We start from the raw sequence: 15728 nt of genomic DNA, 5'->3' as shown, positions 1-15728 counted from the left end.
TATGAATGGAAGCACCAATTTTTATGAGGTTACATTCAACAGGAATTAGTATGAGATATCAGATGTACAGAATGCATATAAGAGATATAAAAAGCTCTATTTTTCATATTTTGTTTAGGGGGTACTAAATTACCTAAATCTGGTTAATTCCCCCTTTCTGCTGCTTTTATTAGACAAATGATCATAATAAATAAAGGTCACTGGGACTCCCATATTTAAACAATGAGTGAGTTTAAGATGTAGGTCTAGCAATGGTAGATTTTCACTGTAGGTTGGCATGCATCAACTCTTCTTCTGTGAACTCATAGATGTCCCAATACTGGACAACATCTTAACACAAGAATACACTATTGAGGGAGCACACACTAACCCATCTTTGGTGAGTATTTGTATTTCCTGACTCTAAGGTCCATGTAAATATACCCCACCTTGCGAGCCGGATAATGTGTCATGATATTAGTATATTGTCTATACCTTGGAGCGCTCCTTCATGCACAAAACCACCTTGTATCAAACAGATTCTGCTATAACTTATTAAATGACAACTACAGAGCGTACTCGTTAGAAGAGCTGCAGGTGTAAATCTGGAAATTATTGCGACGTTCTCATAATCATTATTTAATATGTATGTGTACAGATTACTATACTTGTATCTTTATGGAATACATTTCTTAATCCTCATTCTGCTATTTTATTCCTTACCAATTAAGGGCTAGATTAGAGTGAAGTGAAAAATTGTGTTTTTACCACGGCGATATTTATGCTCAAATCAGTAAAACCAGCACACACAAATGTGCGTTGCATTATAAGTAAAGCACATTGCAAACGCGACCTCACTTTCGCATTGCAGGAAAGCTTTGCGCTCACGAGAGCGTGCTTCCAGAGGCTCCAATGGGAGTCTGGTTCTGATGCCATCATACATGGCACAGAACCTAGTGCAGCAAAGGGGGTAAGTTGTGCAGCAAATTTTAAATATAGATGTATATAAATATATACATATTAACACAAATATATATGTATATAAAGCATATACATATTTACAAGGAACGCACATTTCTCATAGATGTATGTAGTGCCTTTTTTTCTCTATTACATCCCACATCCCCTCTCTTTAAGCCCTAAAAACAAACACTACACTTACATTTGGGGGCAATTGGGACACATTTTGGAAACTAACCAGAGATCTGTTCTCTTGTTAATTTTCTGACCACTAATTGCCACTGCGAGCTCGCGGTAGCAATAACCAGCCACTTGTTATGTAGCCTCTAGCTCTGGAAGACCTTATTCCCCCTCATCTATACCAAGCACAAATGGTGCAGAATCTTATGTAGCATCTAGCCCTGGAAGACCTTCATTCTCCTCATCTATACCAAGCACAACTGGTGCAGAATCTTATGTAGCATCTACCCCTGGAAGACCTTCATTCTCCTCATCTATACCATGCACAACTGGTGCAGAATCTTATGTAGCATCTACCCCTGGAAGACCTTCATTCTCCTCATCTATACCATGCACAACTGGTGCAGAATCTTATGTAGCATCTAGCCTTGAAGACCTTAATTCTCCTCATCTATACCAAGCACAACTGGCGCAGAATCTTATGTAGCATCTAGCCTTGAAGACCTTAATTCTCCTCATCTATACCAAGCACAACTGGCGCAGAATCTTATATAGCATCTAGCCCTGGAAGACCTTCATTCTCCTCATCTATACCAAGCACAACTGGTGCAGAAACTTATGTAGCATCTAGCCTTGAAGACCTTCATTCTCCTCATCTATACTGAGCACAACTGGTGCAGAATCTTATGTAGCATCTAGCCCTGGAAGACCTTCATTCTCCTCAACTATACCAAGCACAACTGGTGCAGAATCTTATGTAGCATCTAGCCCTGGAAGACCTTCATTCTCCTCATCTATACCAAGCACAACTGGTGCAGAATCTTATGTAGCATCTAGCCTTGAAGACCTTCATTCTCCTCATCTATACTGAGCACAACTGGTGCAGAATCTTATGTAGCATCTAGCCCTGGAAGACCTTCATTCTCCTCATCTATACCAAGCACAACTGGTGCAGAATCTTATGTAGCGTCTAGCCTTGAAGACCTTCATTCTCCTCATCTATACCGAGCACAACTGGCACAGAATCTTATGTAGCATCTAGTCTTGAAGACCTTAATTCTCCTCATCTATACCAAGCACAACTGGTGCAGAATCTTATGTAGCGTCTAGCCTTGAAGACCTTCATTCTCCTCATCTATACCGAGCACAACTGGCACAGAATCTTATGTAGCATCTAGTCTTGAAGACCTTAATTCTCCTCATCTATACCGAGCACAACTGGCACAGAATCTTATGTAGATTTTAGCCCTGGAAGACCTCCATTCTCCTCATCTATACAAAGCACAGCTGCTGCAGAATCTTATGTAGCATCTAGCGATGGAGGAACTTAATCCTCATCTATACCAAGCACAATTGGCACCAATTATTCAACACTATCTTTCTCTGCGCAGCCTTTGCAGGGCAATGCTGAAACGAGAGATTATGGGACTAACAGTGTGTGTGTGTGTGTGTGTGTTAATCTTGAGAGCTGTACCAAAAATGAGTTAAAAATGCACACATTTCTTCTGACCTTTTCACTTTGACAAATATAATAAATATATAGTAATAACTTATAGTAGAATTTAAAAAAATAAAAATGCCACCCTACAATTTACCAATTTCTCTAGATTCACTAAAATTGCAAAAGCCTCTCTGTTCTGCGTAGCCTATTTGGGAAGATAAGGGAAATTATAGAGTAAAAATATTCAGTTAAAAAGGTCCATAACATATCAAGCGACAGACCTTATACAAATGTACAAAGCCACTTTGGCATGTTGGGTCATCTTAATTATGTCTTGGGCGAGTGGAGATTTTATAGTTCACATCATTGTTGTGGTCTCTAATGCTTTTGATAGGAACAATGAAGGTTCTGTTAATTCGACAGCTTGGTTACAGTATTCTATACATTAAAAATGTTTTATAGCCGTCTCATTCTTCTTGAACAGTTAATGTGATAGTAAATGTTGTAGACAATGTTACATCATTTTGCCGTTAAGTGCAGATTATGTAACCTAGGGATAGCCTTCCATTTGAAAAGAAATGTTAAAATAACTAAAACTATACTTAGTTACCGAAGACTTTCTCTTCAGTGCAGTAGTTTTTTTTTTTTATATAAAGCAGTTCACAAGCTCACCCCAAATCATAGCGCACCTGGTGGTGCCATTCAACTACATGTAGCGTGCTCCTGCACTAGGTAAAGCTGTTGGCTGCTTTACCTAATGCGCTACATGTAGTTGACAGTTAAGACTGTGAACCTTTAACGAGATATAGAGATATATATATATATATATATATATATATATATATATATATATATATATATATATATATATATATATATATATATTTTAGGAGTGGAACAGCACATCCAAACCGGACCGGGTACACATCCCATGACCCACAACCAGGCTCAGCTTGACGTGGTGCCTGAGCTTGTCCCAATTGGCCAAATGCGGTAACTAACTCTTCCAGTTTTGTTTTTATTCTTCGCTGTGAGCGAGTGCTGGACTTTATGTGTGTAACAGTATATATATATATATGACTTCCGCGCTGAAGAGAACGGCTTTGCACTAGAGATAAAATAATTTAGCTCTTAAATTAGTTATTTTAAAATGTATTTTCAAATAGAAGTCTATCCCAATGTTACATAATTCTGCACTTTAAAGAAAATACAAATTACTTGAAATTCAATGAGCAATTAACCTTCATTGTTTAAAGCTAATTGGCAATTTTTAGCAGATCTTGTTATCCCACATTCTCTTATAGGTCTAGTAATTTATAAATCAAATGATATAACCTACAGCAGCAGCGCCAGCCTCCCTCTCTCACACACACTACTACACAGTGACATGTATACACAGCACAGACAGTAGCAGTGCCAGCCTCCCTCTCACACACACTACTACACAGTGACATGTATACACAGTACAGACAGCAGCAGTGCCAGCCTCCCTCTCACACACACTACTACACAGTGACATGTATACACAGCACAGACAGTAGCAGTGCCAGCCTGCCTCTCACACACACTACTACACAGTGACATGTATACACAGCACAGACAGCAGCAGTGCCAGCCTGCCTCTCACACACACTACTACACAGTGACATGTATACACAGCACAGACAGCAGCAATGCCAGCCTCCCTCTCACACACACTACTACACAGTGACATGTATACACAGCACAGACAGCAGCAGTGCCAGCCTCCCTCTCACACACACACTACTACACAGTGACATGTATACACAGCACAGACTCCCTCTCACACACACTACTACACAGTGACATGTATACACAGCACAGACAGCAGCAGTGCCAGCCTCCCTCTCACACACACTACTACACAGTGACATGTATACACAGCACAGACAGCAGCAGTGCCAGCCTCCCTCTCACACACACTACTACACAGTGACATGTATACACAGCACAGACAGTAGCAGTGCCAGCCTCCCTCTCACACACACTACTACACAGTGACATGTATACACAGCACAGACTCCCTCTCACACACTACTACTACACAGTGACATGTATATACAGCACAGACAGCAGCAGTGCCAGCCTCCCTCTCACACACACTACTACACAGTGACATGTATACACAGCACAGACAGCAGCAGTGCCAGCCTCCCTCTCACACACACTACTACACAGTGACATGTATACACAGCACAGACAGCAGCAGTGCCAGCCTCCCTCTCACACACACTACTACACAGTAACATGTATACACAGCACATACAGCAGCAGTGCCAGCCTCCCTCTCACACACACACACACACTACTACACAGTGACATGTATACACAGTACAGACAGTAGCAGTGCCAGCCTCCCTCTCACACACACTACTACACAGTGACATGTATACACAGCACAGACTCCCTCTCACACACTACTACTACACAGTGACATGTATATACAGCACAGACAGCAGCAGTGCCAGCCTCCCTCTCACACACACTACTACACAGTGACATGTATACACAGCACAGACAGCAGCAGTGCCAGCCTCCCTCTCACACACACTACTACACAGTGACATGTATACACAGCACAGACAGCAGCAGTGCCAGCCTCCCTCTCACACACACTACTACACAGTGACATGTATACACAGCACAGACAGCAGCAGTGCCAGCCTCCCTCTCACACACACTACTACACAGTGACATGTATACACAGCACAGACAGCAGCAGTGCCAGCCTCCCTCTCACACATACTACTACACAGTGACATGTATACACAGCACAGACAGCAGCAGTGCCAGCCTCCCTCTTACACACCTTACTACACAGTGACATGTATACACAGCCAACCTCCCCCTCACACATAGGTGCATATTTATGTTGCTCTACATGGGTCAGGTTATGCACTTGGACATTGCAGTGACCAGTTCTTGTAATATGCAAAACCACATGATAACACCCTCAGGCTGAAGTCCTTGTGAAGTACTCGCTACGCCTCAGTGAGAGTTTCTTAACTCTTCCCACACCCACAGATCCAACAAACAGAATATGAAATAGTATCCTGTAAAAGTCCTGTCATACAATTAAAGGGACTTCAATGTGTATTTTTAAAAAAGTAATTTAAATTGGCAAATTAAGTCAAATAAACTTTAAACTTAAAGGGACAGTTTACCCTACACTTTCCCCCTTTAATTTGTTCCCAATGCTCCATTTTACCTTCTAGAGTATATTAAATTGTTTACAAAATAGATCCTTTGCCTTTATATCAGCATTTGAAATAGGCAATTTTGCTTGTGGTATCCATAGCTATACTGAAAGTTTCTATACTTAAGTATAGACTATTGACAAGTTGTGTAAACATAGCCAGCAGAAGAACTCACACTCCCAGTGGGTTGTGAGAGTAAATGTTATAAAATGTTCATTTTGTATTGTATAGAGAAGAAATAAGAAAGGGAAGTATTTGAATAAGATAAGATAATGATGTCTGCTCTGTCTGCAAGCTTAGCCTATTTTCATGGGTTGTTGTTGTAAAAGAAGCAAATCCAGCTATTTTGTTTACAAAAATAAAAATAAAAGAGCAATTTATCATACATTGTATGCCCTGTAGCTGGGATAAGTAAATGGGAACACAATAAGGGAAAACCAGTTTTACAGTACATCGTCCCTTTAAAAACTTCTGTTAAGTTCAGTTGGTAATTTAAAGAGACAATGTACTCAGGCAAGTAGCAGGTAGGATTTGATTGTTGCAGGAACACCCTTTAAAGGGACAGTATACACTCATTTTCATATAACTGCATGTAATAGACACTACTATAAAGAATAAGATGCACAGATACTGATATAAAAATCCAGTATAAAATGGTTTAAAAACTTACTTAGAAGCTGTCACTTTGGCTCTGTTGAAAAGGTAGCTGGAAAGCCCACTGCAAGTGGGAAATAAGACACTCCCCCCCTCCCCCTTCTTTTGCATATGAAAAGACCCTTTACACAAACAGGACCAAGCTGGAGTAGGTAGCTGACGGTATTCACATAAAACTTTGGGGCTTGGTTAGGAGTCTGAAAATCAGAGCAATGTTATTTAAAAATAAGCAAAACTATACATTAATTAAAAAAAAAAAAAAACTTTATGGGCTATATAAATAGATTATCTACAAAACATTTATGCAAAGAAAAAAATTAGTGTATAATGTCCCTTTAAGATGCACTAGACTCTTGCTCTGCTACCTCCTCCACTAGGAGGTTGATTTCTGTTGCTACCTTTTGTCCACATAAAAGATTTATAACCAACACTACAGAATTTGAATTTTCTGCGTAGGTGGTAGTTTCAACAGGCAAAAGCAGTTTTTTTCAAATGACAAAATAAAGGCTAATTGGCCACAACAGAGAGAAGATACATACAGGGCCGCCATCAGGGGGTGACAGGGGTGACTCCTGTCAGGGGCCCAATGGGCTAGGGGGGCCCCATGAGGCAAGAAGTAAAAAAAATAAAAAAAATTTTTTTTACATTTTGGCAGCCACCAGTGGGTACTACAGCAGAGTGCTAATTGAGCATTGGAAATGTTATTACAGGGAGTAAAGTATTAGCATTTGAGAGGATTTATGAGTGTGCACTAAACCACTATGCACAGTGTGAGACAGACTTGGCACTTTGTTTGTAGAGTGTGTGCCTGAGTCAGACGGCTGATCACTTTAATTTGCAGAGGAGGTAGGAATTACTTAGCAAATGTTTTTTATTTCTTTGTGCAATTTAGGATTGTAACTTCAGTGTGGTAGTAGTTGTATGATGGGGCCAGGGGTCCATAAAAACACATTTTTTTTTAGCAGCAGTGTATTTATGATTATTTGACAATGCTGTATAAATTCTATATTTAAAACCATGCATAAATGTTTCCTCCTCAATACACAAATGATATATATTACATTCCAGTTTACTGCCCCTTTATGCAAGGACTTTCCAGATACAAGGAGGCATTTTAGCTAAGATTTTTACATCTGCATAACATGTTATACTCTCAGACTAAGATTGCTCAGTGTTGGAAATGAGACAGGTTAGCTTAAAACTGTTCAGTTTACTCTACAGCTGACTTAATTTTGAAATGCATACCAACAAGCTTAAATCCTGCATTTAACCAGATCTAATGGTATGAGTACCACAGCTTATGGTTCCACCAAGACCATATAGAGTACAGCATTTTCAAAATCCACAAGTACAGCTGGCAGATGGGAACATTTGTACACTATATTTGAAGTGGTGCTCTTGGTTGGGGAAAATATCAAACAAACATATGTCAACCTTTTAAAAGTACTTTTCTTCATCTAGCCATATACTCAGATCATTAATGTACAATTTTGAATTCACAGAATTATTTTTGTTTGCACATTTACAAATATGATTCTTTAAAAAGTGATCTCTTAATTTCTGCATTTTTTTTATCATGCATGTCACACACTGTTGATTTAGGGGATGCAAGGTGCATAAATGTTTCCTCCTGTGGGTGTCTGTGTTTATGTCTTTGTGCTTTGGTTTGTGTCACTATGAGTGTGTATGTATTTTTTTTTCTGTTGGTATCTCTGTGAGTGTGTATGTCTTTGTGCATTTTCTGTGGATGTCTGTGAGGGTGTGTGCATATGTCTTTGAGCTTTTTCTATGGGTGTCTCTGTGAGGGTGGGCGTGTGTTTGTCTTTGTGTATTTTCTCTGGATGTCTCTGTGAGGGTGGGTGTGTATGTCTGTGTTTTCTGTGGATGTCTCTGTGAGGGTGTGTGTGTGTGTGTATGTATGTCTGTGTTTTCTGTGGATGTCTCTGTGAGGGTATGTATTTTCTGTGGGTGTCTCTGTGAGGGTGTGTGTATGTCTTTGTGTGTTTTCTGTGGGTGTCTCTGTGAGGGTGTGTATGTATGTCTTTGTGTGTTTTCTGTGGATGTCTCTGTGTGTGTCTGTATGTCTTTGTGTGTTTTCTGAGGCTGTCTTTGTTGGTGTTTCCTTGGGTGTATGTGCAAGTTTGAGTTTGTGTGTGTGTGTGTCCATTGTCTGTTCCTTTTTAGGACATTTTGACCTTACTACTGATTATTCACATCTTTCTACAGACTTTGAGACTTATGAGACCTTTCCGGAAGTCACCAATCTACCATTTAACCTTTAAATTATTGTTTAGGCAGTTCAGGGCCCTTCCTTTCAGCCACTACATGCTGTTGTCATCATTTAGTTGTCATCTTCCTTTACAAAAAGATAATCAGAACTCCATATGTTGTTTTCTAAATCTCCTTTTTTTTTTTTTTACAAAACTGTAGTTTACCTCATTACTTGTCAGGTCAATGTAAACAAGTGCTAAGTGTCTATTTGGGTGTCTGTGTTTGAGTTTCTTTGCTTGTTTGCTAGAGTGTCTATATGTGAATCCTTATGTGTGAGTGTGTGTGTTTTTCAGTGTATGTTACTACCTTTACAACATTTCCAAGTTTAAGTAGACACTTAAGAATAAAGTGCATATACGTTTTAGTCACTTGGTCAAAAATTGCACATGTCAAAGGAGGGGGGGGGGGCTGATCAATGGTTAAGTCAGGGGCCCCAAAATTTCTAGTGGCGGCCCTGGATACATACATTGTGTATATACACACACACATTATATATATATATATATATATATATATATATATATATATATATATATATATATATACATACATTGAATGGCATCTTCAAGAGTTATATCCATGTATAGCAAAGCAATGCAACGCTTGTGAAAAAAAGGGAGTTTTAAAGGTTCATAACAGTCAGAAGAAACAACATGCTCGTATTCTTTAGATTTGTCAACTCTACACTACAGTGTGTATAAACGCACAGTAGAAATGCCACATGGACCTGCAGAGAACTGCTGGTCCAGAGCACATCACATGACTCAGATATGGAACCAGCGAAGTACTTCTGTGTGTTTACCACAAAACACAAAGTAGTGTAGGTTTGGATAGTCTTAAAATTACATTTGATAGAGATATAGAGATATAGAGATATAGAGATATAGAGATATAGAGATATAGAGATATAGAGATATAGAGATATAGAGATATAGAGATATAGATATATATATATATATATAGTCAAGTCCCTTTAAGAGTCCAGTAAAAATCTGTAGTAAACTGTCCCTTTAAGACTTGGCTGATATGTTATTCTATAGCAACACAACACAAATGTCTTGTAATTACAAGGTGTTTGCAGTCCCTTTAAGGGAAACCCGCTTTAACAGCATTTAAAAAACAAACACAAAATAAAATATTTTGAATATCGAATTTACTATAAAATTGTGATCTAAATATACTAAAGTACAAGGTTTTTTTCAGCATTGACCTATACTTTTAGATCACAGCGAGGGGTTTATATCATTACAGGTAGAAGCGTGGACAAAACACCCAGGTACATAAAATAACTGAAACTGTGGGAGGGAACAGCTGTGTAACAAAGTGAAAGGTTTATAACAATTTGAAACATTTATCTTCAAAAATATTTTGTTACTGTTAAAAACAAATTATGACAAAGCTGTTTTTTTTTCAAGCCCAAACAAACTACTCACTATTTCAACAACTTGAGCTATGTTAGGGTTTCAACAGATTGTCATCACATTCCAATGACATCATTATTAAATCACAAAGCATGAAAACAGCGTTACACATACACATGAGATCAGCATCTTAAATATATAGATCACTCATTGTTCCCACCATCTGATTGGCTGAAGAATAACGTTCAGCCAATCAGAGCCAAAACCATTTTTAAAACAAATGGGACAGTGTACTTTTTTTCTCTCTCCCTTTTAATTGCCTGTGCTATCTCCCACCTAAACTAAAAATTTCAATACTTAAGTATTATCTATAGAAAAGATGTGTAACATAGTCAGCAGAATAAATTACACTCCTAGTGGGAGTTAAGAGAGATAAGTAATAAAATGTTAATTTTCAATTGTTGTTGTTGTTATATATTGGGATATGGTATACAGACAGAAATGATTTAAGGAAATGTGTATATAGAAAGTAATAAGATAAAGAGGTCCGATTTCCCTGAAGCTCAGGCCATTGAAATGGGTTGTGGTTTCAAATAACAAAAGCACCTATTTAATAACAAAAATAAACCTTAAGGAACCATTTCTAATACATTTTATACTCTGCTACCAGTATTACAAGTCATTAGGATCACATTTAGAGAAAACCAATTTTACAGTACCCTGTCCCTTTAAAACCAGTTCTGTACCATAAATACATTACAGAGAAGTGCAGAACATAATGTCACAGCCGTACTGGGGATTCATATTACACTATAATAAAAGGTGATTGTGCAAGAAATTCTGACTGAGGTTGTAAATGAAGTTACTTGTGATACTCATTGCTGTACATGATGACTGGGCCGTTGCCTGTATTATTGTAAGTTCTGTACAGCTAAACCTGCCAGGTCTCCACCCCAAGCCCTGTTTGTATAATGAGACCGCAGTGACAGCTGAATACCTGGGATGGGTCACTGGTATAGAACAGGAGTGTCCAACTTTTTATAAAAAGGGGCCATATTCTATTTGTTTTCACTCATAAGGTCAGGAAGCAAATGTTATTCACCTGCATAAACAGATACATATGGCATTAACAGTAAGATAAGAACAAAAACCTACAGAAAACATAAAGGCCCATAAACAGGACACTGTGTGCTGCACATAAGGAGTGGTAGAGGAGCAGTGGGAACCAGATAAACCTGTGTACTTCTTCACTGCGACCCTGGGGTCTGCTGTAAAGTGAAACATTAAATGTACGCTACCAGGGCAGGCACCCAGATGCGCAGGGTGCCCGCTACCAGGGCAGGCACCCAGATGCGCAGGGTGCCCGCTACCAGGGCAGGCACCCAGATGCGCAGGGTGCCCGCTACCAGGGCAGGCACCCAGATGCGCAGGGTGCCCGCTACCAGGGCAGGCACCCAGATGCGCAGGGTGCCCGCTACCAGGGCAGGCACCCAGATGCGCAGGGTGCCCGCTACCAGGGCAGGCACCCAGATGCGCAGGGTGCCCGCTACCAGGGCAGGCACCCAGATGCGCAGAGTGCCCGCTACCAGGGCTGGCACCCAGATGCACAGAGTGCCCGCTACCAGGGCTGGCACCCAGATGCACAGAGTGCCCGCTACCAGGGCTGGCACCCAGATGCACAGAGTGCCCGCTACCAGGGCTGGCACCCAGATGCGCAGAGTGCCCGCTACCAGGGCTGGCACCCAGATGCGCAGAGTGCCCGCTACCAGGGCTGGCACCCAGATGCGCAGAGTGCCCGCTACCAGGGCAGGTACACAGATGCGCAGAGTGCCCGCTACCAGGGCAGGCACACATGCGCAGAGAGCACATTATCAGGACAGGTACACCGATGCATCCATAAGAGCATTAAAAGGGACACTGAACCCAAATTTCTTCTTTCGCGATTCAGATAGAGCATGCAATTTTAAGCAACTTTCTTATTTACTCCTATTATCAATTTCTATGTTCTCTTGTTATCTTTATTTGAAAAAGAAGGCATCTAAGCTAAGGAGCCAGACAATTTTTGGTTCAGACTCTGGACAGCACTTGCTTATTGTTGGGTGAATTTATCCACCAATTAGAACCCAGGTTGTTCACCAAAAATGGGCCGGCATCTAAACTTACATTCTTGAGAATGAATCAAATTTGATAATAGGAGTAAATTAGAAAGTTGCTTAAAATTGCATGCTCTACCTGAATCACAAAATAAAAAAAAGTGAGTTCAGTGTCTCTTTAATATGACAGGAGCAGAGTGGCAAGGACACAGTATCAGGACTGGCACAAACAGAAGGTTGTCACCTGTCCTACACACCAATACTGGGCACCCATCCAGTAATCAAGGAAAAACAGGGATTTGGGGTTGTGGTCAGACCCTGCCATGCTGACATCACAATTGAAATAAGAGCTGTAGCCCCTATTAGTTACATGCACATATTGTACCCAGACCAGGCCCATAACCCTGAAGCCTCACAACTGAAATCAGAGCTGTAGCCCCTGTTAGTAACATGCACATATTGTACCCAGACCAGGCCCATAATCCTGTAGCCTCACAACAGAAATCAGAGCTGTAGCCCCTATTAGTTACATGCCCCCCTGTTAGTTACATGCACATATTGTACCCAGAAAAGGCCCATAATCCTGTAGCCTCACAACTGAAATCAGAGCTGTAGCCCCTGTTAGTTACATGCACATATTGTACCCAGAACAGGCCCATAATCCTGTAGCCTCACAACTGAAATCAGAGCTGTAGCCCCTGTTAGTTACATGCCCCCCCTGTTAGTTACATGCACATATTGTACCCAGAAAAGGCCCATAATCCTGTAGCATCACAACTGAAATCAGAGCTGTAGCCCCTGTTACATGCACATATTGTACCCAGAAAAGGCCCATAGTCCTGAAGCCTCACAACAGAAATCAGAGCTGTAGCCCCTGTTAGTTACATGCACATATTGTACCCAGAAAAGGCCCATAGTCCTGAAGCCTCACAACAGAAATCAGAGCTGTAGCCCCTGTTAGTTACATGCACATATTGTACCCAGAAAAGGCCCATAATCCTGTAGCATCACAACTGAAATCAGAGCTGTAGCCCCTGTTAGTTACCTGCACATATTGTACCCAGAAAAGGCCCATAATCCTGTAGCATCACAACTGAAATCAGAGCTGTAGCCCCTGTTAGTTACCTGCACATATTGTACCCAGAAAAGGCCCATAATCCTGTAGCCTCACACCAGAAATCAGAGCTGTAGCCCCTGTTAGTTACATGCACATATTGTACCCAGAAAAGGCCCATAATCCTGTAGCCTCACAACAGAAATCAGAGCTGTAGCCCCTGTTAGTTACATGCACATATTGTACCCAGAAAAGGCCCATAATCCTGAAGCCTCACAACAGAAATCAGAGCTGTAGCCCCTATTAGTTACATGCCCCCCTGTTAGTTACATGCACATATTGTACCCAGACCAGGCCCATAATCCTGTAGCATCACAACAGAAATCAGAGCTGTAGCCCCTGTTAGTTACATGCACATATTGTACCCAGGGCAGGTCCATAATCCTGAAGCCTCACAACAGAAATCAGAGCTGTAGCCCCTATTAGTTACATGCACATATTGTACCCAGAAAAGGCCCATAATCCTGTAGCATCACAACAGAAATCAGAGCTGTAGCCCCTATTAGTTACATGCACATATTGTACCCAGGGCAGGTCCATAATCCTGTAGCCTCACAACTGACCCAGCAATTTGAGTTTCTACTTTGTATCTATATTTACTGGTCAGCCTGAGGGACACTAAACACATCTATGGTGATAGACGTTCAATGGCAGAGGAGGAATACTACGTATCTGGGGTGTGGCTCTTTGCACCAATAGAACATAAAATGTTTATTTCTCAGCACACTAATGTTATTTTTCAATAAATAAATACACTTTTAGGTGCAGCATATCAATAAATGACAATGACTAATGTTAAAGGGACAGTCTACTCCAAAATTGTTATGGTTTAAAAATATAGAAAATCCCTTTATTACCCATTCCCAAATTTTGCATAACCAGCATGGTTATATTAATACATTTTTTACCTCTGCGATTACCTTGTATCTAAACATCTTTTGACTGCCTCCTGATCACATGACTTTATTATCTATTGACTTGCATTTTATCCAATTAGTGCTGTGTCTGCCGCAACCCATGGGTGTGAGCACAATGTTATCTATATGGCTCACACGAACTAGCAGTCTCCTGTTGTGAAAAGCAAATAAAATAGCATGTGATAATATGCTGACTTTAGTGGCTTAGAAACAGGCAGAAATTTAGAGCTTTAAAGGTTGTTGGTTGTGCAAAGCTAGGGAATGGGTAGTAAAGGCATTATCTATCTTTTTAAACAATAACCATTCTGGTGTAGACTGTCCCTTTAAATACAGGACTGTCCGGTTAAATACTGGACACCTCACAAGCCTACAGAGAGATGTACTGAGGGATCATGTAATCAGGCCAGGCACAAAGCATTGAGCAGCTGGTTGTAACGTATTCTGTTCCAGCTGTAAAGAATATCAGCACATTTTCTACAAACCGTGTCATAAAATTCCATGGGAATTGGTATTTTTTTTCCAGCTTAAGTATAATCATTATCATTGTTGTGTGACCTCTTGAATACAGATTATCAGGACAGGCTCAGGCAGTGGAATGTTTTCTGAATAACACTGACTTGCTGAAGAAAAATAATCAGTTTTGGTCAGTGCTGTATTTCTGAGGTTTTTAAAGCGAAGCCATTTTAGCAGAATATCAAGGAGTTGCTGTATTTGTAACATAGTAAATATTATCAGGACAGGCTCTGCCAAAGTTGGGTATCTGTCTAATGTAATATAACTGAACACGCACCCCCAGGCAGCAAATCACTAGCAATGGTTTTATCTTCTAATCAGTAGCAGGAAGTGGATATTTCATCTCCTGCAATCACAATCTATTTACACTTTCAAAACTAATAAGATAGAGACCATAAAACCAACCATAAATTACCTGATCAAGGTGCCCCTTCTGAAGCCATTCACATATAATACAAACGTAGCTCTCACCAGAGGCACCTGGCAGCTAATACACTGACTTTCTTCTGTGCTTCACACAAACATGTGTTACACTAGATATTAGCTCAGTATTTCAGCCCCAGATTAATTGCTATACACACCCAGAAAACATAATTACAAGTATAAATTAAGTAGACGCTCTATGTACGTTTAGTGCCACAGAGGGCCCAGGTTAGCTGCAAATCGTCACTTACCTCCTAACAGTAGCAAGGACAGGCAAAGTAGGTACCCCATATCCAATGTCTTCTGTAAGGAAACCAGGTGAATTAAGTAGAGATGTCAGGTCAGTAGCTGTTTCACAGGGAGGGAACAGGTGTATGAGTCTAGCCTGAGAGTTTCACCTGAGACATACCAACCCAACCTGCTACTCTGTATCTCCTCCTCCCTCCTCTCCTCCCCTCCCTTCTCTCGTTACCTCTAAAAAACATTCATCGCTTCTTCTACATCTCCTGTAGTTCCCACACAGGGAGGCCCAAGTTGTCCCTTCTAAAATCAAATAATGCCTTATTATTTGTAATATTTTTTTTTTGTGTGTGTAGAGAGATAA

The 15728-nt window shown here is 40.4% G+C and overlaps 1 protein-coding gene across 1 annotated transcript in view; it reads right to left on the bottom strand.

Annotated features, from left to right (window-relative positions):
• LOC128641628 (prostasin) overlaps positions 1–15528 on the bottom strand; it is a 183223-nt gene extending 167695 nt beyond the window's left edge. Inside the window, exon 1 of the mRNA XM_053694164.1 lies at positions 15376–15528. Coding sequence (XP_053550139.1) covers positions 15376–15415 — 40 coding nt within the window. The 5' untranslated portion in view covers positions 15416–15528. The remainder of the gene's footprint in view (positions 1–15375) is intronic.
• Positions 15529–15728: the final 200 nt, after the last annotated feature.

Source organism: Bombina bombina, chromosome 11 (assembly GCF_027579735.1).
Source record: "Bombina bombina isolate aBomBom1 chromosome 11, aBomBom1.pri, whole genome shotgun sequence".
NCBI lineage: Eukaryota > Metazoa > Chordata > Amphibia > Anura > Bombinatoridae > Bombina > Bombina bombina.
This window is presented reverse-complemented; position numbering and strand designations above follow the sequence as displayed.